At 46.5% G+C, this 24,059-nt stretch overlaps 1 protein-coding gene across 21 annotated transcripts in view; it reads left to right on the plus strand.

The window, feature by feature from the left end:
• The window catches only part of pcbp4 (poly(rC) binding protein 4), a 72,846-nt gene that overhangs the window by 39,897 nt on the left and 8,890 nt on the right, over positions 1–24,059 (plus strand). For 7 of the 21 annotated variants that reach the window (XM_033036822.1, XM_033036835.1, XM_033036818.1 and 4 more), the window contains 9 exons: positions 5,944–5,997; positions 9,502–9,616; positions 10,374–10,397; positions 10,508–10,540; positions 11,022–11,138; positions 14,260–14,391; positions 16,492–16,620; positions 17,730–17,804; positions 23,056–23,097. In XM_033036822.1, the coding sequence (XP_032892713.1) occupies positions 5,987–5,997; positions 9,502–9,616; positions 10,374–10,397; positions 10,508–10,540; positions 11,022–11,138; positions 14,260–14,391; positions 16,492–16,620; positions 17,730–17,804; positions 23,056–23,097 (678 nt within the window). In that variant the 5' untranslated portion in view covers positions 5,944–5,986. Of the gene's footprint in view, positions 1–5,943; positions 5,998–8,966; positions 9,035–9,501; positions 9,617–10,373; positions 10,398–10,507; positions 10,541–11,021; positions 11,139–14,259; positions 14,392–16,491; positions 16,621–17,729; positions 17,805–23,055; positions 23,098–24,059 lie in introns of all 21 variants that reach the window. The other 14 variants (XM_033036821.1, XM_033036836.1, XM_033036823.1 and 11 more) reach the window with 4 other exon arrangements.

Genomic DNA, 24,059 nt, shown 5'->3' on the forward strand with positions numbered 1-24,059 from the left:
TGGGGGAAGGAATGATAACAGGAATAATATATTGTTCTCATAGTTGAGGCAGCTAATGCTACATTCAGTATCAGTTGTCTTGTTGGGAGAATGCTGCATTGCAAGAGTGCCAGGGTTTACTCGTTGATATCTGGAACATGCTGTCAGAGGATGTGGAATCAGATCATTTAAATAGGAAGGCATAGATGGATGCAGTCACTATGTTTCTATGATGTGAGAATATGGAATAAGTGTAGTGGACAAAAATGTCGTTGGCATCAGGGCCTTATCTGTGCCTTAGAGGCCATGTAACTACCTCGCAGCTGAAATGGATGAGAACTGTGAAGCTGGCACAAACCAGAACTTGTTTATCTTTATTACACTCTCATTCCCTTCTCTTGTGCAGACATTCACTGAATAAAGACTGATGCGTCAGGCAATAGATATCTGTTTCTGTGGGTGTTTAATTAAACAGGCTGAAAAGGAGTTAGACAGATCAGGCGAAAGCTGCTTTACTTCTGACACAACTAGGGGATTATTTCAGAATGAGCTACAATTAGAGTGCCAGGTAGTGAGGGGTGATGGGGACAATCTGGTCGAATTATCCCATATTAGCCAGACAGGGCTAATATCCATCTGTCTCACAACCACCATGGTGTCAACAACTCTTGCTGTGTAATTGTTGCCTCCAATCTTCCATTAACAACCAAAGCTAAAAACAAACCCGCAAATATTTCTTCCACTGTCATGCAGGATAGCCATTAAATTCTCTTTAGTCTGCCTAACTTCAACACTTGTTCTTGAAATGTACCTTGTTAACCACTCCCAACATGGAGCTCGTATAAATCATTGGCAAAGATCTGAAGAGTACCAGTTCCAAACCTGGGCACTACACTTCAGGAACCTTGTCAAAAACTTGGGCAGAATGAGAGGAAAAGCTAGCTAGAAAGGTGAATCAAGGAGGGGAGACACAGCAACATAGTAAAAGGAATACTTGAGGTTTAAAATTCTGAAGCTTTTTCATAGGGAGAGGGCAAGGTGAAGATAAAAGGGAAGAAATAGAAAAAAATATTTTATCTGTGCAAACTTGGTGGGCTTGTTTTGACTGAAAATTGACTATTACAGTTCAACACCAGCTGACCTATTTCCAATCCTACAAGCTGCTTGATTCTGCTCCTGCCTCCAACTTGTCTGCTGTAAAAACCCAGCTGAAGGACATGGAAACTTGAGACTGCATAGCTGCAGCTGACTCATGGTCAGCTTCCCTCACTCCACTCAAACATACATGGGGTCATCCAAACCTTTGCTAATCAGGCCGTCACTCACGCCTTGCTAACCTGCATTGGCACCCAGTTAAGAATGGTTTGATTATTTGGCACTGGTTTTGCAGTCCTTCATAACTCTTCACCTACCATGACATCACCTCATGTTATTTGGCATCAGTTTTTGTTGGTGACATTTCAGTATCACACCTTGCCAACATCCACGGAGCACGTGGTCCGTTACTGTATGGATGCATCCAGTTCAATCTCTTTGTCAGCCCTTTCAACCTCTGCTTAATCTTGAAATTCCCGGCTCATCCATGAAATTCTTACTCCCTGTGACCTCTCATCCTTCCTATCATTGTAACCACTTCCAGCATATTACTATTGTACTCATTCTTTTCATTTGGTTCTAGACTTGTGCAACTGACAATTTATTTTCCCTTTGGAGAGCAACTTTAAAAGCTCTGTCAAATATATTATTTTTGTTTATCCTATCTAATCTCCAGGCTTTGGTGTTTAATTTTGAGATTTAGTGTAACTATTGACATCTGTCGGAAGAACTACTGATGCTGGTTTAACTCGTAGACACAGAATGTTGGAGTAACTCAACGGGACAGGCAGCACCTCTGGAGAGAAGGAATGGGTGACGTTTTGGGTCAAGACCCTTCTTCAGACTGTCCACTGTTTGTGCAAATGTGGGGGTAGAATGTACAGTCGGGTAGTCGAACCACTATTGATCTGTTTTCTACCTACAAATCTGTAGTGAACAAATATTTTATCTTTCGGGTAGTTCTGCTGCAAAGTGATATTTGTGTTGCTACAAAATCATGTTTCAAGATCATGTCAAAGGGGAAAAGTGGATTAGGCGTTGGAGGGTTTCAGACTTGCAATGACATAGGTTATTTTTCCCCTCAGGATTTTCAAAAATTATGTATTTTTGATAGTTACGTTTATTTTTGGTACTTCAAGCTAAAAGTATTAAAGGCTGTATTAAATTGTTTAATTGTATTGCTGTACAAGTGTCAATAGAAGTGATTGTTTGGCAATTTCAATGGCCATCCACAGTTAAAGTAGCAGCGATGCTCTTGAGACAATGGCGCCTGATTACTATGGGCAAGTTGCAAATAAACAAATTTCATTGCCTATACTGTTTAAACCCAAGATTTTTTTTCTGTTTTTTTTCCCCCCAAGGTAACTTTTAAGTGATTCTAGTTCCAGATGGAAATGTTGTAATCAATGTATCCAGTGTAATAGATATTAATTATTCTTGTTGCATCCAATTTGTATTATAGAAAAGTACGTTAGAGCAGAACTACCAGTACTTATGTCTGATGTAATCATTTACTCCTGTGAAATCATGTTGCCTGTCACATTGTGTCCAGGTTGTAGATTTGCTGACTAGTTTAGAGATACAGCACGGAAACAGGCCCTTCGGCCCACCAAGTCCGCAACTACCAGCGATCCCAACACACTAACATTATCCTACACACACTAGGTATAAATGTAAATTGTCCTAAGCCAATTAACCTACATACCTGTATGTCTTCGGAGTGTGGGAGGAACCTGAAGATCTCAGAGAAAACCCACGCGGTCACAGGGAGAACCTACAACTCCATAGTCGGGATCGAACCCGGATCTCCAGCGCTGTGAGGCCGCAACGCTACTGCTGCGCCATTGTGCTGCCCTGCTCGGGATAATTTTATGTAGTTTAGGGTATTAGGATGTGACTAAAGCGAATATTTTCACTGAGGAGATCGAGCATGCATCGAGATTATGATAATTTTTAATTTCAGTGAAGTTTGGGTGCCTTGAGGATTAAGGTCAATAATCAAAAAGTTGGCCTTTAGTTATTCAGTGATCCCTCTCTATCCTTGTGTTCACAGATCATGCTTTCTGAGACCTCAGTGGCTGAATGCACAGCTGGTAATTTGTAGAATAGAAAAGGGGAAAAGTGTAATGATGGTAGGCCAGGGCTGAAACTTTATTTAGAAGCCACAAAATGCAGGTTTTGTGGCTCACTAGAATTGGAGGGTATCCATTCAATGTAGAAGCCAAACTCCCCATCTCAACATTTATCAGCAGTGAGGCTTGCACATTAATCTTCAAAGAGAATGGTGAGAAAGAATAACTGAATGAGACAGGCTGGGAGAGAGTGACGGCAGCAGTAGAGTTGGCTAGGTGGGTCCCACGTCATTAAAGGTCTTTTGCCCTGAGGCTTCTGGGCTGGAACAACAGTGTAATGTGACACTGGCTTGGCTGAATATATCCCAGTGCCTGTGTTGATTGCTGCATTATCCCACCTGCCCCCACCAACTGCCTTCCTGGATGTTGAAATCACCTTTGTAATCTGACTGGACAAAAAACAAAGAGAAAATTAATTAAAAAAAATCTGTGACCTCCTGAGGAAGAGATTGATGTACAGACCGCCTGACGCCAAGCACTGGGCTCGCTCGGCATCTTTTTGAAGTTGGTGTGGCTCTGCGTACTGCAATGATGTGCCACCACATCTATTCTCACTACTAAAACCTGCCCGAGTATTGTTTAACCCAGCAACTGCTCTCACCTGCCCAATCACTCCGCCAGCAACCATACATAGAATGTATATGAATTGGAACTAAAATCAGTACCCCCGTTCCTGGTTTTTCCCCGGATTCCTTGATTCCTTTAACCCTAAGAGCTAAATCTTAACTTGGGGTGCAATTGTGCAAACCGAGTCTAGATGGGAAAGAAATGAATGAAAAAGTTTATTGGCCAAGTATTCACATACAAGGAATTTGTCTTGGTGCTCTGCCTGCAAGTGACAACGTGACATACAGTGACAGTTAGGAATGACACATAAAACATTAAACATTAAAATTGTTTGCGTCCTACTTTCGTGCCATTCCAATAAACTTAAACTTAAGCCTTTATTTTTAGGTGTTAAGCTAAATATTGACACCAAGACATAGGGAACTCTTGTCCCTCCACGTCAAAACAATACTGTGTAGTCTTTTAATCCATTTTAGAGGGCGCGTCTCAAAAACACTTGTGTTAGAAGGAACTGCAGATTCTGGTTTACACCGAAGGTAGACACAAAATGCTGGAATAACTCAGCGGGTCAGGCAGCAGCTCCGGAGAAAAGGAATAGTTGACGTTTTGGGTCAGAACCAGGATGAATAATTTAAAAGTGAGATGCTTCCAAACAAAGTCACTGGATCAGGAAGGGCAGGCAAGAATGATGAATGTGTGTGGTGCGGGAGGGGAAGGGGAAAGCGAACAGTAGTTTAAAGTTGGTAGGGGGCCAGGAATGTATTGAGATAACTCAACAAAGTAACCCTGGGATGGCACATGTCTTGAAACTGGGTGGATATAGGTGATGTGGAAATGCTAGTAAATACTTCCAGCAGAGTTGGCAATTAATGCAACGGCAACTTAAGAAAGGAGAGGGGGGGGTGTACAATATACTTTAGAGAAAGTGTGGAAACAGGCCCTTCGGCCAAATGAGTGCACGCTGACCAGCGAATGTCCTTTGCACTAAACTATGCTACATTCTAGGGACCATTCACAATTTTACCGGCCAAATAACCTACAAACCTGCAAGTCTTTGGAGTGTGGGAAGAAACCGGAGCACTCGGAGAGAGCCCACACAGTCACAGGGAGAATATACAAACTCTGTACAAACAGCACCCATAGCCAGGATCGAACGTCTCGGGCACTGTGGGGAGCAACTCTACCGCTGCGTCACTGTGCACCCCTGAATACTTTACCCTTAGACTGTACAATCAGTCTTATATCTGTCATGGGTTTACCACAATCCCCTTTGGCTCCATTAACACGTGTACAAGATTGGTCACTAAATATAATGATGAATTTATCCTTGGCAGCTATCACCCAAAATGTCGACCTCCCCTGCTGCAGCTTGACCTGCTGAGTTCATCCAGTTTGTTTTTGGTCGGGATAACAGCATCTTCAGGTTCTTGTATCTCCATCACACTGCTTTTAACTTTGATCTGAGTACGTGAGATTTGGGAGATTAACATAATAAATGCATTTAATTTGATGGATAAAGGGAAATTGAGAAACGTGGAACTCTGCAGATGCTGGTCTACAAAATAAAGTGTTAAGAGTGATTCAGTGGTTTAGGCAGCATCGCTGAAGGGCATGGGTAGGTGACAGAAGAAATGTCCCGACCTATCCATGTCCTCCAGAGATGCTACCTGACCCGCTGAGTTACTCCAGCATGTGTTTGTTTAAAGGGGTATTGACGACTGCAGTGGACAATCTTAAAATTCACCGAAAGTACATTTAGTAAGGAATGAGAATACCCTTTCATTGTACAAAAGGGAGTGAAATCTGAAGCCCGCCTTCCCAAAAACACAAGGATTTAGAAAATGCACGCGTTCGGGCCCGAAGTTCAATTTTTAGGAGGGAGGGGGGGAGGGGGGTGCGCGATCAGACTGTGGAGGGTGGGGAAATTGTTTGCATGATCAGACTGTGGGGTGAGTGGAAGGAGTGTGGGGAGTTGTTTGCAGAATCAGACGGGTGGATGGAAGGGGTGTTTGCGCGACCAGACAGTGGGGGAGGATATTTTGTTGACGATGGGGAGGAAGAGGCGCAGAGTGTGTGCAGTTGGCGGGCGGGCCGGGCGAGGGCGGTGGTGAGGGAGGTCGCGGTGCGCTGCGTGTCGTACAGGCGGACGATTGTCGCTGCTTCTCGTCAGCAGGAAGTCGGAGAGGAACCACATTCGGACAACGGCGGCGGAGATGTTGGCGGGGTAAGGCGATGGCGGCGGGGCGGGGAGGGGATGGCGGCGAGTGAACGTGAACGGGTACTGAGCCCCGCGGCAGGCGGGCGGGCGGGGTGTAGTCGGGGCGCGGGCTGGCGGCCGGGCCTGAGAGAGAGGAGGGGGGAGGGGGAGAGCTGGGCCGCACGCGGCCTCCAGGCGCCTCGGCGCCGCTCCCGGACTAGGCCTCACGCTCGCAGTTACTAATCCTGCCCGCGCTCGGCCCCAAAACCCGCCAACTGATCATTCCTCGTCCCTTCTCCGCTCCAATCCCGCCCCCTCCCCACTTCTCAAATTTCACGTCTCACAGATTTCCCCATTTTCACGCCTTTACATATTCCCCCTCGTTTCTTCACCCATCCCGCCTGGCCCGTTACTCCCCCCCCGATCCGTCTCCTCTCTCCCCCCCCCCCCCCCGATCCATTTCCTCTCCCGCCCCGATCCGTTTCCTCTCTCCCCTCCCCCCCCACGATCCATTTTCTCCCCCCCCCCACCGCCGATCCGCTTCCTCTCCCCCCCCGCCCCGATCCGTTTCCTCTCCCCTCCCCCCCAATCCGTCCCCCCCCCCCCCCCGATCCGTTTTCTCCCCCCCACCGCCGATCCGTTTCCTCTTCCCCCCCCCCGATCCGTTTTCTTCCCCCCCGGACCCGTTTACTACCCGCCTCCCCCCATCCGTTTCTTCCCCCTCCCGACCCGTTTCTTCGCCCCCCGCCCCCCCCCTGTTTCCTTCCACCCCACCCCCACCCGTTTCCTTCCTCCCCACCCGTTTCCTTCCTCCCCACCCGTTTCCTCCCAACCCCACCCCACCTGTTTCCTCCCACCCCCACCCGTTTCCTCTCCCCCCCAACCCGTTTCCTCCCCCACCCGTTTCCTTCCTCCCCACCCCCACCCGTTTCCTCCCCCCCACCCCCACCCGTTTCCTCCCAACCCCACCCCCACCCGTTTCCTCCCACCCCCACCCGTTTCCTCTCCCCCCCAACCCGTTTCCTCCCCCACCCGTTTTCTTCCTCCCCACCCCCACCCGTTTCCTTCCTCCCCACCCGTTTCCTTCCTCCCCACCCGTTTCCTTCCTCCCCACCCGACCCGTTTCCTTCCCCCACCCCGTTTCCTTCCCCCCAACCCGTTTCCTCCCCCCCCACCCCCACCCGTTTCCTCCCAACCCCACCCCACCTGTTCCTCCACCCCACCGTTCCTCTCCCCCCCCCCCCCAACCCGTTTCCTCCCCCCCCCCCCCCCCCCGATCCGTTTTCTTCCCTCCCGGACCCGTTTACTACCCGCCTCCCCCCCCATCTGTTTCTTCCCCCTCCCGACCCGTTTCTTCGCCCCCCATCCCCCCTGTTTGCTCCCCCCCCACCCGTTTCCTTCCTCCCCACCCCCACCTGTTTCCTTCCTCCCCACCCGTTTCCTTCCTCCCCACCGACCCGTTTCCTCCCACCCCCACCCCGTTTCCTCCCACCCCCACCCCGTTTCCTCCCACCCCCACCCGTTTCCTTCCTCCCCACCCGACCCGTATCCTTCCTCTCCGACCCGTTTCCCCCACTCTCCGACCTGGTCCCCCCACCGCTCAACCCTATTTTACATTCACTCAGGGACGAAGAGCTGTGACTTAATGTCCTACCTGAAAGCTGAAACCTTTAATACTATGGTGAATTGTGAACCTCGATGGAGGGCTGGAGAAAATTCGGGAATTCCTGTCCAACATATTCTATTTGTTCATCATTTGATGTGTTGAAAATACAGAACTTTTATTCCAATGCGAAGGGTCCAAATTTTGCCCACCCTCGGCAGCCAGCCTGTCATTTGCCTTGTTAAAATAAGATAAAGATCTGGGCCATGTGCCAGACAGCTGAGCGAGATCAAACGGCAGAATGCCTTTGCATCTGCTCTCTCAACGTGTAACTCCTCTAAACCAACCGCTCAGGCTATGTTGAAACCTGAGGGCTGAGTTTGGATTGTAGACTAATCAATCTGTAAAATGTAATAATAATTGGCTAAATAACCATGGGGGAAGTTAAGAAATCTCATCACAAAGTTGACAGAATCCTGAATGTTGCCTTAATGTGGTGGTGCATTTTTGCTCTTTTCTATGATCTGGTTATTTCAAGCAAGAAAAGTGCTTTGGGAAATTTGCTAATGGTCTACATTGACAATTGTTGTTGCCTTGGACACTTCTGCAGTCATTGTGCTTATGCCGGGCTCAGGAGAACATGAGGAAGATGGTTGAGAAAAGGCCATTCATCCCCTTCAAAGTTTATTGCTCACTGCAATAATCCCCAGATATATTTTGGATATCCCACTATTCATATTTTCTACCAAGTAAATTGCTTCTAAAGAGTGTAGAGGCTAGTTATTTTTCCCCTGAAGAGATTAAGAGGCATCATGATTAAGATATATAAAATGAGGTGCATAGATTGGAAAAATAGCAGAAAACCTCTCCCTTAAACAGGTGAAGAAAATTAGAGGACTTAGATTTAGGAGAGAGGTGAATATCTGGAATGCACTGCCAGAGAGAGAGGGAGAGAAATAGAAGCAGAGTCCCTAACAGCATTTAAGAAGTATCTAGACAAGAACTTAAATTGCTTGGGCATAAAGGTTGACACCTGTGGATGCTGGAATTTTGAGCAAAACATAAGGTGGTGGAGGAACTCAGCGAGCCAGGCAACATCTGTAGAGGAAATAGTCAGACACGGTTTCAGGTCAAGACACTTCTTCAGGCTGATTGAGAATGGGGTTGAAAAGGGAGGTGGGACAAAGCCTGGCAGGTGATAGGTCGATATATGTGAGGGATCTCTTGATTGGTATGGTGAAGTGACAAAGGCTAGAGGTGAAAAGGAGATAAAGGGTGTCAGATAAAGAGAGAAGAGGAGTGAAATGTAAAGGCAGAGGGATCACCTGGTTGCAACCATTTTAACTCCCATTTTCATACCGATCTTTCTGTCCTTGGCGTCCTTCATTGCCAGACTGAGGCAACACGCAGACCGGAGGAACAGCACCTCGTATTCCACCTTGGGTAGCTTACAACCCAACGGTATGCACATTGAATTCTCCAATTTCAACTAATACCCCAATTAACATCCCTCTCTTTCCCATGCTCCCCACCCCAATGCGCCCCCATATCCTCGAACCCCCAGTTACCCTGCTCCGTTCCCCTCCTTTGTGCAGTCGTCTCCCATCCCTCAGTCCCTCATTTCCCTTTTATCCCCCCCCCTCTTTTCCCTTCCACCTATATCCCTCCCTCTCTGGCTTTACATTTCATTCCTCTTCTCATTTTATGCAAATTCTTTTGAAGGCTGATGGGTGTGGTCCTGGGCTGACCTTTGACGTTGTGATCCAAGTAATCTCTTGTCAGGGTTTAATCATTGAGAGTGCTTATTTGTGGGTTGGTTAACTGAGCCCTTTGTTTTAATTCATTTCCATTCCTGTCTCTTTTGTGGCGCGTGCTATCATTTTATTTGCATTTTTATTTTCGATTGTAACTTTTTTCTTCGTGCTTAGTGACAGTTTGATGTGCTCTGACCTGGAGCTGCAGCCGACAATGGATCAGACTGATTACTGTTCTGATGGAGGACTGCATGTTACACTGACCCTCCGACTGCTCATGCATGGCAAGGTATGTGACTGAGGAGCTGCAAAATGTATTCAGAATCCAAAGGCAACCTACAACCCATTTATACCTAGTCTTTGGGTGGCATTGCTGGACCACTCCACCTCATCACCGGATAGACACCTGAATTGGACACTGAATTTCACATCCATTCTTCATCCAAGCATTAGTGTGTAGATAACATGTTAACTTACTGGGTCAATAATGCATTAATTCAAGTCCCATTGTGTTAAACTTGATCAATAAAATTCTTATGTAATTATAACTATTCAAGCTATGCGATCATCATTGAAAATGTTTAAGAAGGAACTGCAGATGCTGGAAAATCGAAGGTAGACAAAAATGCTGGAGAAACTCAGCGGGTGAGGCAGCATCTATGGAGCGAAGGAAATAGGCAACGTTTCGGTTCGAGACCCTTCGGGTTTCGACCCGAAACGTTGCCTATTTCTTTCGCATCATTGAAAATGTACCTGGTTTAAGAAAACAAACTCACCATGCATTCCCTGTCTGGCCATAGCACCACACTAACTTGGTTGACTGTTAACTGATCTCTAAAGCAGCTTACTACCTGTTCAATTATAACAAACCATTATCAGTGATCAAAAAGGGCAACTATGGATGGACAATATACCTATCCCTTAATATTCATTGATATTCAATGTTGATAACCATGTAGCATCACAGGCGTGAGCTAGCACAACTAGAGTTGGGATCTGGATGCTTTCTCCATGTTGATAATTGCATTCTTCCTTTTTCCTCGCAGGAAGTTGGCAGCATCATTGGGAAGGTGAGTACCCAGCACACTTGCATTTTTCCCACGCGGGTTTGTTTCGTGTTCCCATGCACCACCACTGGTTGGGCTGTTTCAGCAATTTCACACTCTGTTTCACTTTTCAGAAAGGTGACACGATAAAGCGAATGCGCGAGGAGGTGAGTTATGGGGATCTTTTGTCATTCAATATTCACGCTGATCACTGATGCTAACTCAGTAGAATACAAGTCTGTTTATATCACTTGATAAATGTTCAATCTGGCTGCTAAATGGGTCCTGCAGTAGCATACCTGCATTAGCACACCATATCATGATGGAGTACATCCTCACAGTGGATGAGCGACTTCAACCAACTTGTTCTTTTGAAGGTGATGTTCTGAGCATGGTCATGGTTATCTGATTCAGCAATATGTGGACATGGCCCAGTAGCTCACACCTTAGTTCCTCGCTACCTGAATTAAACTCTTGAAACTTCAGGTTACAGACTGCTATCTAATTGATATATTTGGGGTGATTCTTTTAGAATAAATAATATTTGTGATACAAACTAAGGTTATCTGGGGTTCAATGATACCTACATAAATTTTGCGTGACTTGATGCATTTAGCTAGGTGGGTGTTTTGTGTTTCTTTTCTGTAGAGCAGCGCACGTATCAACGTGTCTGAGGGCTCATGCCCTGAACGGATCATCACAATTACTGGTTCGATGGAGGCAGTCTTCAAAGCATTCACAATGATCACAGGCAAACTTGAAGAGGTACGTGTTTGGAATGGTTTAGTACAAGAGCTTTTTAGACCGTGGGCTGAGGTGCTTTTTCGTTTAATTTCATGACCCAAATTACGTATCTACCTGTATTTATAACATATTGTATAAAAATATTATAGAAACCATACCTGAAACTTGTCAAGACCAAAACCTGCACATATTTTAAAAATATGAGAAAAACCTCCAATTTTCCGAGTCAAATTGTCCAATCAAAGCACGTTTGACATTGCATCGGACGCCAATTGACCAATCACGCACTTTGTTTCATGGTAGCTAGGCAGCGAGCACACTGGGATTATGGCTGCTTCCTAATTACATCAAAAAAAAATAGCAAGGTTTCAAAGGAATAAAGGTAATGTAACCTTGCTGATAATTTTGTTTTACAATTGATTTAGCGTTGTAAAATTATGATGTGAACTGTTAAATAAAAATGTAGAGCTAGAGTTAGGATTAGGGTCAGTCAATCGGTTGGGCTGTCGGTTGGCCCGTGGGTGCTGCGAGGGGGCTGTCAGCCCGCCGGTGGGTGCTGCGAGGGATCGGTCGGGCTGTCGGCCCGTGGGTGTTGCAGCGAGCGAGCGGGTGCACTGATGGAGCTGACAAAATTGGGCTGCTGAAGGTGGCCCGGGCGGCGCGGCGTCCAGGCCAGTGCTTTTCCCCCACCATCATAACCATGATGGTCCAGAAGGGCATGCTGGCCGAGGTGGACACGCTGAGTGGCCACACGTACGCAGCCCGCAACCGGTCCAAAGTGGCTCCAGCTCCAGCCGTGAGCAGCTCTGCAAGGGGGGGGGCGAGTTAGGGTTAGGGTCACGCATTTTCCTCTCAGTGGAAGTTGCCTTAATTAGCCTTCCCCCAGCCTGGCACTGCCCCAGTCCCACTATGATCGTGATCCCCCTCTGCCCACTGGCAGGCAGTGGGGTTCAGTAAACGGGCGAACGCACAGGATCTGCTCTGACCCATTAATTAGGCGGGTTCAGGAGCCGGTGAAACCCGGGACCTCTGCGGCAGTCTCACTCAACATACACACTGACAATTATATTCATTATCTATTTTTAAAAATATTATATAATTATATTTAACTCCAGTCATATTCACAAGTCACGCACACACACACACACACACACACACACACACACACACACACACACACACACACACACACACACACACACACACACACACACACACACACACACACATATATATGGTATGGTACACAAATGTGCTGGAGAAACTCAGCGGGTGCAGCAGCATCTATGGAGCGAAGGAAATAGGTAACGTTTCGGGCCGAAACCCTTCTTCAGACTGATAGGGGGTGGCGGGGAGAAGGAAGGAAAAAGGAGGAGGAGGAGCCCGAGGGCTGGGGGATGGGAGGAGACAGCTCGAGGGCTAAGGAAGGGGAGGAGACAGCAAGGGCTAACAAAATTGGGAGAATTCAATGTTCATGCCCTCCGGATGCAGGCTTCCCAAGCGGAATATGAGGTGCTGTTCCTCCAATTTCCAGTGTTGCTCACTCTGGCAATGGAGGAGACCCAGGACAGAGAGGTCGGATTGGGAATGGGAGGGGGAGTTGAAGTGCTGAGCCACCGGGAGGTCAGATAGGTTCTTGCGGACCGAGCGGAGGTGTTCGGCGAAACGATCGCCCAACCTCCGCTTAGTCTCACCGATGTAGATCAGCTGACATCTAGAGCAGCAGATGCAGTAGAAGAGGTTGGAGGAGATCCAGGTGAACCTCTGTCGCACCTGGAACGACTGCTTGGGTCCTTGAATGGAGTCGAGGGGGGAGGTAAAGGGACAGGTGTTGCATTTCTTGCGGTTGCAACGGAAAGTGCCCGGGGAGGGGGTCGTACAGGAGGGAAGGGAAGAATTGACAAGGGAGTTGCGGAGGGAGCGGTCTTTGCGGAAGGCAGACAATGGGGGAGATGGGAAGATGTGGCGAGTGGTGGGGTCACGTTGGAGGTGGCGAAAATGACGTAGGATTATTTGTTGTATGTGACGGCTGGTGGGGTGAAAGGTGAGGACTAGGGGGACTCTGCCCTTGTTGCGAGTGCGGGGATGGGGAGAGAGAGCAGTGTTGCGGGGTATGGAAGAGACCCTGGTGCAAGCCTCATCTATGGTGGAGGAGGGGAATCCCCGTTCCCTGAAGAATGAGGACATTTCAGATGCCCTGGTGTGGAACGCATCATCCTGGGAGCAGATGTGGCGTAGGCGGAGGAATTGGGAGTAGGGGATGGAGTCCTTACAGGAGGAAGGGTGGGAAGAAGTGTAAATGGTATATGGTATAATAATATATGGTTTAAATAGACTGCAGCATGGAATTGGACTCCCCACAGAGTAATATGAGCATTGAGCACTAGATGGCGCTTACTTTTTCGATCTAATTTTCTAATTAGCTTAATTAATTAGTGTGCAACTTTTGACACTGAGTTATGAATTCCTTCTCAATTATATTTTATCTAAATCTGTGCCAAATTTCAAGTAGTGCAGTTTGTTTTTCATTAAACTGAAACCAAGTTGGAAAATCAAGCCTGCCAAACCCTCACATAGCAAGTCTCAAATTGATCTAGCAGTAGGATTTGCTGCTTCCATGGCAGATCCATCAGTAATGGCAGAGGTACCCCTTAGTGACATTTAACTAGAGTTCAATGAAGTGGTGAGCTATTAAAGATATGTTTATGAAATCCTAGCACATCTACCCTAGGGAAACAGCATATGCTGATCGTATCCTATCCCCATTATCCCTCAATTCAACCGTAACATCAAGTGTCTCAGATTTAAAGGTCTCATCTTTTGTGTTTTGTGTCCCTCTTCAGATTCCTGCCTTTCTATTCCTTTGCCTGTATTCTCTGGAATTGTCTCTCTAAACTTTAAATTTCCTATTCTTCTCCCAAGCATTCTTAAATGATTGATTGATCTTTTGATAACGATTTGAAATAATTTGGATTTGGTTACGTTTGTTTCTGTGAAATTTTATTATGAATGTATATTAATATATGTATAGTATAAGCTGTTCTCCCTTCCATCCACCTCCCTACTCCTTTTCCCCTTTTCAGCGGCTTAGATCTATTGTTATTGACATTAGACTAATGGTCCTGTATTTTCTTTGTTCCAGGACCTCAGTACATCAAGCCTGAGTGACACCACAAGGAGCAAGCCCCCTGTTACACTGCGCTTGGTAATCCCTGCCAGTCAGTGTGGTTCGCTGATAGGCAAAGGAGGGTCAAAAATCAAGGAGATTAGAGAGGTAAATTGTTTTGGCTGTAAGAAACATAGCAGTCTGGATCATATTGTGAGTAATTCTGGATCCAATTGTGGGCACTTGCAACATTGTGAATTCAATACAACTATAGCAGTACTAATGCATCTTAATAATAATAATAATAAATTTTATTTAATGGGCGCCTTTCAAACATCTCAAGGACACCTTACATAGTATATCGGAATAACATATAATCGGAATATAACAATAAAGACATCACAGAGACACAAATTAAAAACAGGATTCAATCCAAAAACAGAAAATCAAAAACACAGTGTGAAGAGGGAGCAGCGGCAACCAAAGCGCGCCAGCGTTCACTCTCCCTTCACGGCAGCCATCTTGGACACAGACCTACAAGACTACGAATAGACAAAAAAATCATCCCCCCACAGTGGGTAGCACTGTGGAGGAAGGCACAATGTCCAGTCCCCACCCCATGTTCACCCCAAAGTCAGGCCTATTGGGGCCACCGCAGTTGCCTCTACGGAGGCCCGATGTCTATGGCCGTTCTCACCGGGTGGTCTTGCCCCGGCGTCGGGAGAGTCCTTTCGGCGGCTGGGCCACTTGGAACGGCCGCTTCCCGGTTGGAGCCCGCGGCTTCCAAAGCCGACAAGGCCGCGCCGGTTTGGAGCTCCCAGGCTCCCGATGTTGAAATCGGCGCCGCCTCTCCGCTCCGCAGACCCGCAGCCCGGAGTTGTTGCTCTCGGCGGTCCAGCTCAACACTGCCGCCACCGAGGCCAAGCTGCTGGGCGGTGCCCGCCAGGAAACGGCGCTCCAAGCCCGCTGGTAGGCCACGAGGACGGGTCAGCGGGCAGCCCGGAGAAAAAGCTGCCTCACCGACCAGGTAGGGACCTAGAAATAAAGTTGAGACCTACCCCCCACATTAAAAAGTCCATATCCCCTACAAACGAAAAACAGGACTCACTAAAAACTGTGTTTAATTACATGTTACTAATGCAAGACCACACACAATGGGAATCAAATTGACCCACTTTGGTAAAATTGGTCATCACATATACAAGCTACCTGTGAGTTGGTGAGGTTGGTGTTTTGTACCGGATGATGCCTGTTCCTTGCGCATCAGGGTAAAAATTGGGAGCTCGCCACATTATTAAATTATGGTTCAAAGCAAGGCATCGAGTATTTGAGATGTTTTATTACTGCTGCTTGTCTTTAATGGGAAAAAAAAGGCCAAGTTTAGTTTAGAGATACAGCATGGAAACATGCCCTTCGGCTCACTGAGTCCATTGGTCGCCCGTTCACAGTAGTTCTATGTTGTCCTACTTTTTCTTCCACTCCCTACACACTGGGGGCAATTTACAATATGGGAGGAAACTGGAACACCTGGCGGAAACCTACGTGATCACAGTGAGAATCTGCAAACTCCACACAGATAGTACCCGAGGTCAGGATTAAACCAAGTCTGATGCACTGTGAGGCAGCAGCTCTACTGTGCCGTCCGGTGTAATGGAATACATCTGACCAATATAATAAGAGATGTAAATGGAGGAGTTTGTTTTTTTCAGTTGCCAGAGACCACATGGAATACTTTTTTTAATGTAACATAATCTGGCGAACAATGATTGATCAGCAGTAACTTTGATAGGAGGATGAATTATTAGATTCAGCTTTTACATGGAGTCACTGCAAGGACAATGTTGAATGGTCTTATCCTGTAAGATTCAATCATTGCGATTCTGGGAAGGTTTGATATGGATCATAAAATAAAAAACAATACAGGAGATATTCAGTTAGTCAAGCAGCTTCTGTGGAGAAACTAGTTAATGTTTCAAGAGCTTTTGTCATAAAATATTAACCTATTCATAGATACTACCTGATGTATTGAACGTATACAGCATTCAGATTTTATTTCAAATTTCCAGTCTTTGCTTTATAATTTAAGACCATCAGTGGAAATGAGGGTTTAACCTCACAATCCAAATGGAGAAATTTATTAAAGCAAGTTTTCCTGAAGCCAGCAAGCTCTGGTCCAAGTTTTTCTCCCAGCAGGATGTTGTACATGACAGGGCTTGACTAACGCAGTTTAAAGCAACAGAAGCAGAAATACTGTCTTTGCCTTTGCAGACTACAGGAGCTCAGGTTCAGGTAGCCGGGGACCTGCTGCCAAACTCGACCGAGCGTGCAGTCACCATCTCTGGAACTCAGGATGCCATCATCCACTGCATCAGGCAAATTTGTGCAGTAATTCTGGAGGTGAGAAGTGTGAATTGTGAGGGTCCAGTGATGGACTTAGTTTTGAACTATCTGGTAAATGATTAACAGAAAACAGGAAAACAGAACAGTCATCAGTAATGGCAACTCAGGACTCCCTAGGATTACTTGGGGAACTTTGAAATTCTGGAGCAGTATGCCTAGCATTTGTGGATGATACCATGTTTGTGGTAAAGAAGCACTGAAGGAAATGATATATAGTTCCATGTCTACTGCTCAATCTTAGGAATGTTTGATGCGACAGTGTGGAAAGAATACATTCCTCTTTCTAACCTGTGCTACGAATTTGATGCCGGCACAGAACACTTTCCGGTCCAGATGCCTATTTCCCAGCAGTAACATCCTTGACATTGATGAGATCAGGATTTGAAATTGTCTGGGGTGCTCTGTGTTCTTGGGCAGCAGAAAGGGATTAGAGTATAGTACAGATTTCAGCCCCTGAGTAGGGAGTGAAATTTCTGTGATTGGAGATTATAGAAGCACAGTATCTGGTGTTTAGTGGAATTGAGGAATTTTCTGGAAAACCAAGTTTGAAAATACGAGAGGATAATAACTGAAGCTGGTTGGAATTTAAATGGCGGGCCACTGTATTTAACTCCAAAGCTGATGAAAGAGCATCAAACACAAAAAATTTTAGAGCAGATTTTGAAATAATTTTGGTGAGAATTGAACTGAGGCACGAGTAAGGTTAGGATGCAATGAGAATAAAAGGAGGCACTAAAGTGCGCTGTTCTACATTCAGTGGAGATAGAGGGAGACAAGCCTTGCTGACCTTCCCCCCCTTTTCCCTCCATCAGATGCCTGGCTGCAAAGTAATTGTGGAGGGAGTCATGCTCAAATCATACAATGTAACAACTGGTGCGGCGATGCAGTTCACCAATTCCCCTCCCTTTTTGCTACTGGTCATGTGTGTTCCAGAATATTGTGGATGCTAAGACATTCAAGAAAACGGATAGCTTTTTCGATACTAAGATAGTTGATAATATGGGGATTAAACAGAAAAGTGACGTTAAATCATAAAGGCATTATGGCGTACTTCTATTTCTAATGTTCTAATGGTAATACTCCATTATGTTTCTTTTCCTGTGTAGTCTCCACCAAAAGGGGCCACCATTCCTTACCGTCCCACCCTTGGACCTGGACCAGTGGTGTTCTCTGGTGGACAGGTAAGCATGATTGAATGTGAGCCATTTGTACATTCTTAAGTTAACGTCAAAAGAATAGGCAAAAAGAATTTCACTACACCTAGGTGTATGTGACAATAAATACAACCTTTGAACCTTAAATGTCACGTGTTTCTTGTCAAAGAGCATGTGAGCTGTTCAACACAGTAACCCTTTGGGAATTTAGCCCTTCGTTTTGAATGTCCAGTCATTGCTCCAGGGGGGCTTTGCAGCCTTGGTGGTTCTCTTGGAGAATGCCCCAGTGTGGTAGGGGATGATAGTGCGTCTGAAATGACATGAGGTATATCAGGGCTCGAAATTAGTGGTTGCCCGGGTGCCAATGACCACCCAAAGTGCCGCTGGGCAACCTAATCGGCGAGTCATTTTGCCCGGCTTGGCACGCAGATACTGGTTTATACCGAAGATAGACACAAAAAACTGGAGTGATTCAGCGGGTCGGGCAGTATCTCTGGAGAAAAGGAACATGACGTTTTGTGTCGGCGACGGCTGTAATGCGCGGGAAAGATGCTAAGTGTGGTGTGACGGACGGTCGGAGCGAATGACGGGCCCCGGACACAGCGGCGGCGGCTCCATCTCCTCCCGCACCCCGCCCGGCCTGATAACGGACGCTGCCTGCCACTCCGCCAACGGCGCTTTCAAAACAAACCCGCACGCCGAGGCCGGGAGGAGGGAGGGAGAGCAGGAGACCCCCCTTGCTGTTGGGTGGCGAGGAGATCCCAACTGCCTCCCCCTTTGTCTCTCCCCCCTCTGTCTCCCCCCTCTGTCTCTCTCCCCCCATGTCTCTCCCTCCCCTCTGTCTCCCCCCCCCCTCTGTCTCTCTGCCCCCTCTGTCTCTCTCCCCCCTCTGTCTCTCTCCCCCCCTCTGTCTCTCCCCCCCCCCCTGTCTCTCCCCCCCCCCTCTGTCTCTCTCCCCCCCTCTGTCTCTCTCCCCCCTCTGTCTCTCTCCCCCCTCTGTCTCTCTCCCCCCTCTGTCTCTCCCCCCCTCTGTCTCTCTCCCCCCTCTGTCTCTCTCCCCCCCCTCTGTCTCTCCCCCCCCTCTGTCTCTCTCCCCCCTCTGTCTCTCTCCCCCCCCTTCTGTCTCTCCCCCCCCCCTTCTGTCTCTCCCCCCCTTCTGTCTCTCCCCCCCCCTTCTGTCTCTCCCCCCTGTCTCTCTCCCCCTCCCTCTCTCTCCCCCCTCTGTCTCTCTCCCCCCCTCTGTCTCTCCCCCCCCCCCCCTCTGTCTCTCTCCCCCCCTCTGTCTCTCTCTCCCCCCTCTGTCTCTCTCTCCCCCCTCTGTCTCTCCCCTCCCCCCCCCCCTCTGTCTCCCCCCCCCCCCTCTGTCTCTCCCCCCCCCTCTGTCTCTCTCCCCCCCTCTGTCTCTCTCCCCCCTCTGTCTCTCTCCCCCCTCTGTCTCTCCCCTCTATCCCCCTCTGTCTCTCTCCCCCTCTGTCTCTCTCCCCCCCTCCGTCTCTCTCCACCCCCCCTCCGTCTCTCTCCCCCCCCCCGCCTCCGTCTCTCTCCCCCCCCCCTCCGTCTCTCTCCCCCCCCCTCCGACTCTCCCCCCCCTCCGTCTCTCTCCCCCCCCTCCGACTCTCTCCCCCCTCTGACTCTCTCCCCCCCTCTGCTTCTCTCCCCCCCCCCTCTGTCTCTCCCCCCTCTGTCTCTTCCCCCCACCCCCTCTGTCTCTCCCACCCCCCTCTGCCCTGTCTCTCTTTCCCCCTCCGTCCCTCTCCCCCTCCCTCTCTCTCCCCCCCCCCTTTATCCAGGGACCCCTCCTCTCAATCCCACACTGATCCCCATTCCTGCCTCTATTCAGTCCTCTTACCCCCCCCCCCCCTCGCATCTATTCATCCTGCACCGATCTCCCTATCCACCTCACATTGATTCTCCTGCCACCCCCATCCATCCTGCACTGCTCCCCCATTCATCCTGCACTGCTCCGACCCATCCATCCTGTACTGATTCCCCCCATTCATCCCGTACTGACCCCCCTCCGTTTATCCTGCACTGATCCCCCATCCATCCTGTAGTGAGCCACCCATTCATCCTGCACAGACCCTCCAATCCACATTGTACTGACCTCCCCCAGTCATCCTGTACTGATCCCCCCCATTCAAGAAGAATGGGAGAATCAGTCTGAAGAAGGGTCTCGACCCGAAACGTTGCCTATTGCCTTCGCTCCATACATGCTGCCTCACCCGCTGAGTTTCTCCAGCATTTTTGTCTACACCATTCACCCTATGCTGATCCCCCCCCCCCCCAACCACCCTGCACTCATTCCCCCCATCCATCCTGCACAGATCCCCCCCCCCCCGTCCAACCTGTACTGAACCCCCCATTCAACCCCATTGACATCCCCCCCGCGCTCTCCCCTCACAATTCTATCGACTTCAACATGCACTAATTCCCCAGCCTCAATCCATCCATTCCGCACCGAATGCCTTCTCAAACCCCCCCCCAAATGTGTTTTAATTCCCAATGTTATTTGTTTTTAATCCATAAAGATGGATTAATAAAATTGTGAACACGTGAAACATTAAAACCGCAGTGTTCGATTGTCACTGCTACCATTGACACGTTATTACAGAATTTTACTGGCAAATCAATGCTTTTAATATGGAGTATCGGTACAGTAGTTAATGAAAACATTCACAACTATACGTTGGATTTATCCAGATTTTACTTTTACAGTCAGTCATATACATCACAAATTTGGTCAGGAGATATTTCAGTTAAAATTTTAACTTTAATTCTGAAGTGGGAATAATGGAAACAGCGTTTATCAATAACTTTTTTGAAATCTGGTGCGTACAAACTGGGTATCTTCATTGCTGTTCATAACACATACATCTAATCTGAATGTCCGGTAATGTGGCGTTTTGACACCTTTAAACATATTACCAAAAGAACATTTGCTGCAGTTATGTCCTTTGACCATCTCTTGTCAGTTAACGTGATGTTTAACCTGTCAGATGGGTATAGTCGGTTTTAACAGCTATTATCATAAAATGGCAATTTTGATATTTCCTTGCAACCTGTAAATTTTGTTGTGGATAAATTATGTGGGAAGCGAGAGTGTTTCTGTACCAATAGCAATAACGACCCATGCTACACAGAGACCATGCTTGTATCAATCTGTAGTGTGCATGGTTAAGCATATATGTTACCATGGTCCAGGATTTATTGACACAGGTTGATCATACGCTGAATAATCCAACCACATTTTTGTTTGGAAGTGGAAAGAAATAATAGAAATTGCATTAATTGCAACGTGTAAAAAGAGTTGAGATACTGGATTATAATTTTGCTGCATGTCAATGTGGTATATATCATGTCTTGATTGGTGAATATGTTTAGTTTGTGACCTTATTTGAAGCAGAAATAACATGTGAATGCTTCATTGAGCATAATTCCGACTGGTAACTATGCACTTCGTACGAGCACATTATCGCACGCATCATGCAAGCCATCTTAAATGACCACCTAAACTGTCATTTGGCAACCTAAAAAGCTGCCTAAGTTGCCTGGCTGGCAACAGGGAAAAAAGGTTAAGTGAAAGCCCTGTATATACATCACAACTACAGGCTATTGGGGCATTTTGGGGCATTGTGGTAGAGCACAAACTTCAATTTTCAATTTATTAGAATTCTTATTAGGAATTTGGAATTTATTAGGAATTCGGAACTTATTAGGAATTCACTTAGAACCAAAGTCAAGTGATTTGCAGTCAGGCTTGGTTGCAGCCTGACATATTTATTTTCTCCACATACCACCATCTCAATTGCAGGCCCTTCACCAAGGAAGAAATATCATGCTAACATCCCTCTGTTATTTTATTCTCTTAAGGAAAAGGTACCACCTTATTCCCAGCAATTTGTATGTATATATGAATGGAAATATGTATGGTTATGAATGTTCTTGGGATTTATCATGTTTCAGAGTAACACTGCCCAACACTCTTCCCTCTGGATTAAGCCAGCTTTTGAGTCCTTTATATTTTTAGTTGGTATGGAGAATGGAAATTTTACTAGAAATACATGCTTCAGTCACATTGTATGGTACTGCTAATGAATTTTCTATTGATGTAGCCCTCTCTGGACTTTTGACATGGTTTATATGAACACAAATACGAGGTGGAGAAGTAGGATAAATTAGAATGAATGATCAATTTAGTTAATGGGATTTGTGGCAGCTGCTGCTGTTTCTATTCTGAATTAATGTTCGATCCTCTATAAATATAAAGCTATCTGCCAGGTCTTGTGTTTTTGCTGTCCTATCGTGTAGTGTTTGATACTGGATCGCCATTTTAAGGCTCTGACCTAATTCTCCTTGAAAAACCAAAAATCTGTAGTGTGTCCCACAATATTTTATTATTCTTTCCAATTCTTCAATCCCCTAGGTTTAACATGGTGCTAGTTCTCCTAACCTGAATCCTAAGGAAACTTGCTACTAGTGATTTCTATTTTACCGTTGACGACTTACACTAATGTTGGGAACTGAAGGAAAACCTTTCTTCTTGTCAATGCAATCAAACCACATTATAATCAACTATTATATTAATTACACAGCGGCATTTGGGTGCTGCACAGAGATTTTCGTATTGTGAATAAAGAACTGCCAAGGTTCAGGATAACTCAAAGCCTTGTGTAGCACATTAAATGAATTAAGCAATAAAGTGTAGTCACTGTTTATTGTAGGAGAATATTCCCAGCCTTTGAAGTTGTGCCAAGGGCTTATACCCAACTGAGGGAGCAAACATTTCATCCAAAAAAATTCCTCTGGAATGTCAGCCTGGTATTTTGTTTTATCACTAAAGTGGGATTTGAACCCAGTATATTTGACTGGGGTAACAGTGCTGCCACTGCGTCATTGCTGATTTGCTGTCCCATAGCTTTCATCCCTGAAAAATCCTCCTTTGAAGAACCAGAATCAGCTGTGGCTCAGAGTTAAAGTTAAAAGCTTTTAGAGATTTGGTTTAGAAGTCTAGTGCTTCCTAAATAGAAAGTGGGGCCAGAAATATTTGCAACATTGAGCTCTTGAAGGGTAAATTAAGCAATGCTATGAGCCAAGAGAAAAAATGATAGCTGTATATATGGTTGTCTGGCAGGGATAGACACGAGGAGCCAAACTGCTACCATGCTGTACCTTAACTTTCTGTAGTGCTATCGTATGGCAAGAGACTTTGTTCTTGTTGGTAGCGCTGTTAGCAAGATGTATCTTTAAACATTGTCTTATGCTTTAAATTTTCTTTCAGGCGTACACCGTCCAAGGACAGTTTGCAGTCCCTCATCCAGATGTAAGTGAAATTCAAATAATTGTAGCTTGTAAACAAAAACACTGCTTTAAAAAGTTATTTGGTATTGGGAATTAAGCCCTGGCAGCTTGGAAATGGCTGCTTTCATGTTGAATCAGTGCGTAGAAGATTGGGGGGCGGGAGCCTTTGATCAACTCCGACTCCCCACATGTTAGATTTTTTTGCATTGGTGGTCCACAACCAGCCTCCCCTGGAAGAGGACAATGTTCTTGATCTAGTTGGTGACTGCGGTTGCCTACAATGCTTTTTAAGCCATGCTTAAGTGGGAAACTTGTGCTGTGCCTGCTAATACTTTCCATCTCAACCGAACTCAGGGAATGGCCAGGGTAGAATTTAAAAGAACTGTCTTGTTGACTATTGTCATCTCAGCATGAGTCTCTACACAGACAATCCTGTTGTGTTTCTTGCTCCTGAATTGTTATGTTTGGGAGTGTGTGCTTCAGGACAGGGCAGTGATCTTCAATCAACCTGAACTTGCAATTAGCCATCGCAAGAGTTTCTGCCAGAAAGATTTGACAAACTTTGAGGTGGGAGCTATCTGAAATTTGCACCATGCCACCCCAATTAAGTAGTAAATAGCTCGAGCTCAAACTGCTACTTGCATCTTGTGAAAAATCCCAGCTTTTTCTCCAGCATGGCTCAGCCAGCTAACAGACTTTGTCAGGAGCTGTTTGCAATGCAAGAAGGGATGGGTGGTGCAATGAAATGTACATTACACAATGTAGGCTGTGGACTAAGAATTGTCAGATGATTCCTGGGAATGGTGAGAGAGGGGGTAAATAGAGTGTTTCTCTAATGAGGAAAGGGAGAGTTTAGAAAATTGAGAGATGGGCTCATCTGACAAATCGGTTATTAATTTATTGTATTTCTTTTGATTATTATATATTTATCCGTGTATTGCCTTTATGGTTAAGCTGCTCCAAGTACGAATTTAATTGTCCCGT

The sequence above is a fragment of the Amblyraja radiata genome, chromosome 18 (genome assembly GCF_010909765.2).
Source record: "Amblyraja radiata isolate CabotCenter1 chromosome 18, sAmbRad1.1.pri, whole genome shotgun sequence".
Lineage (NCBI taxonomy): Eukaryota > Metazoa > Chordata > Chondrichthyes > Rajiformes > Rajidae > Amblyraja > Amblyraja radiata.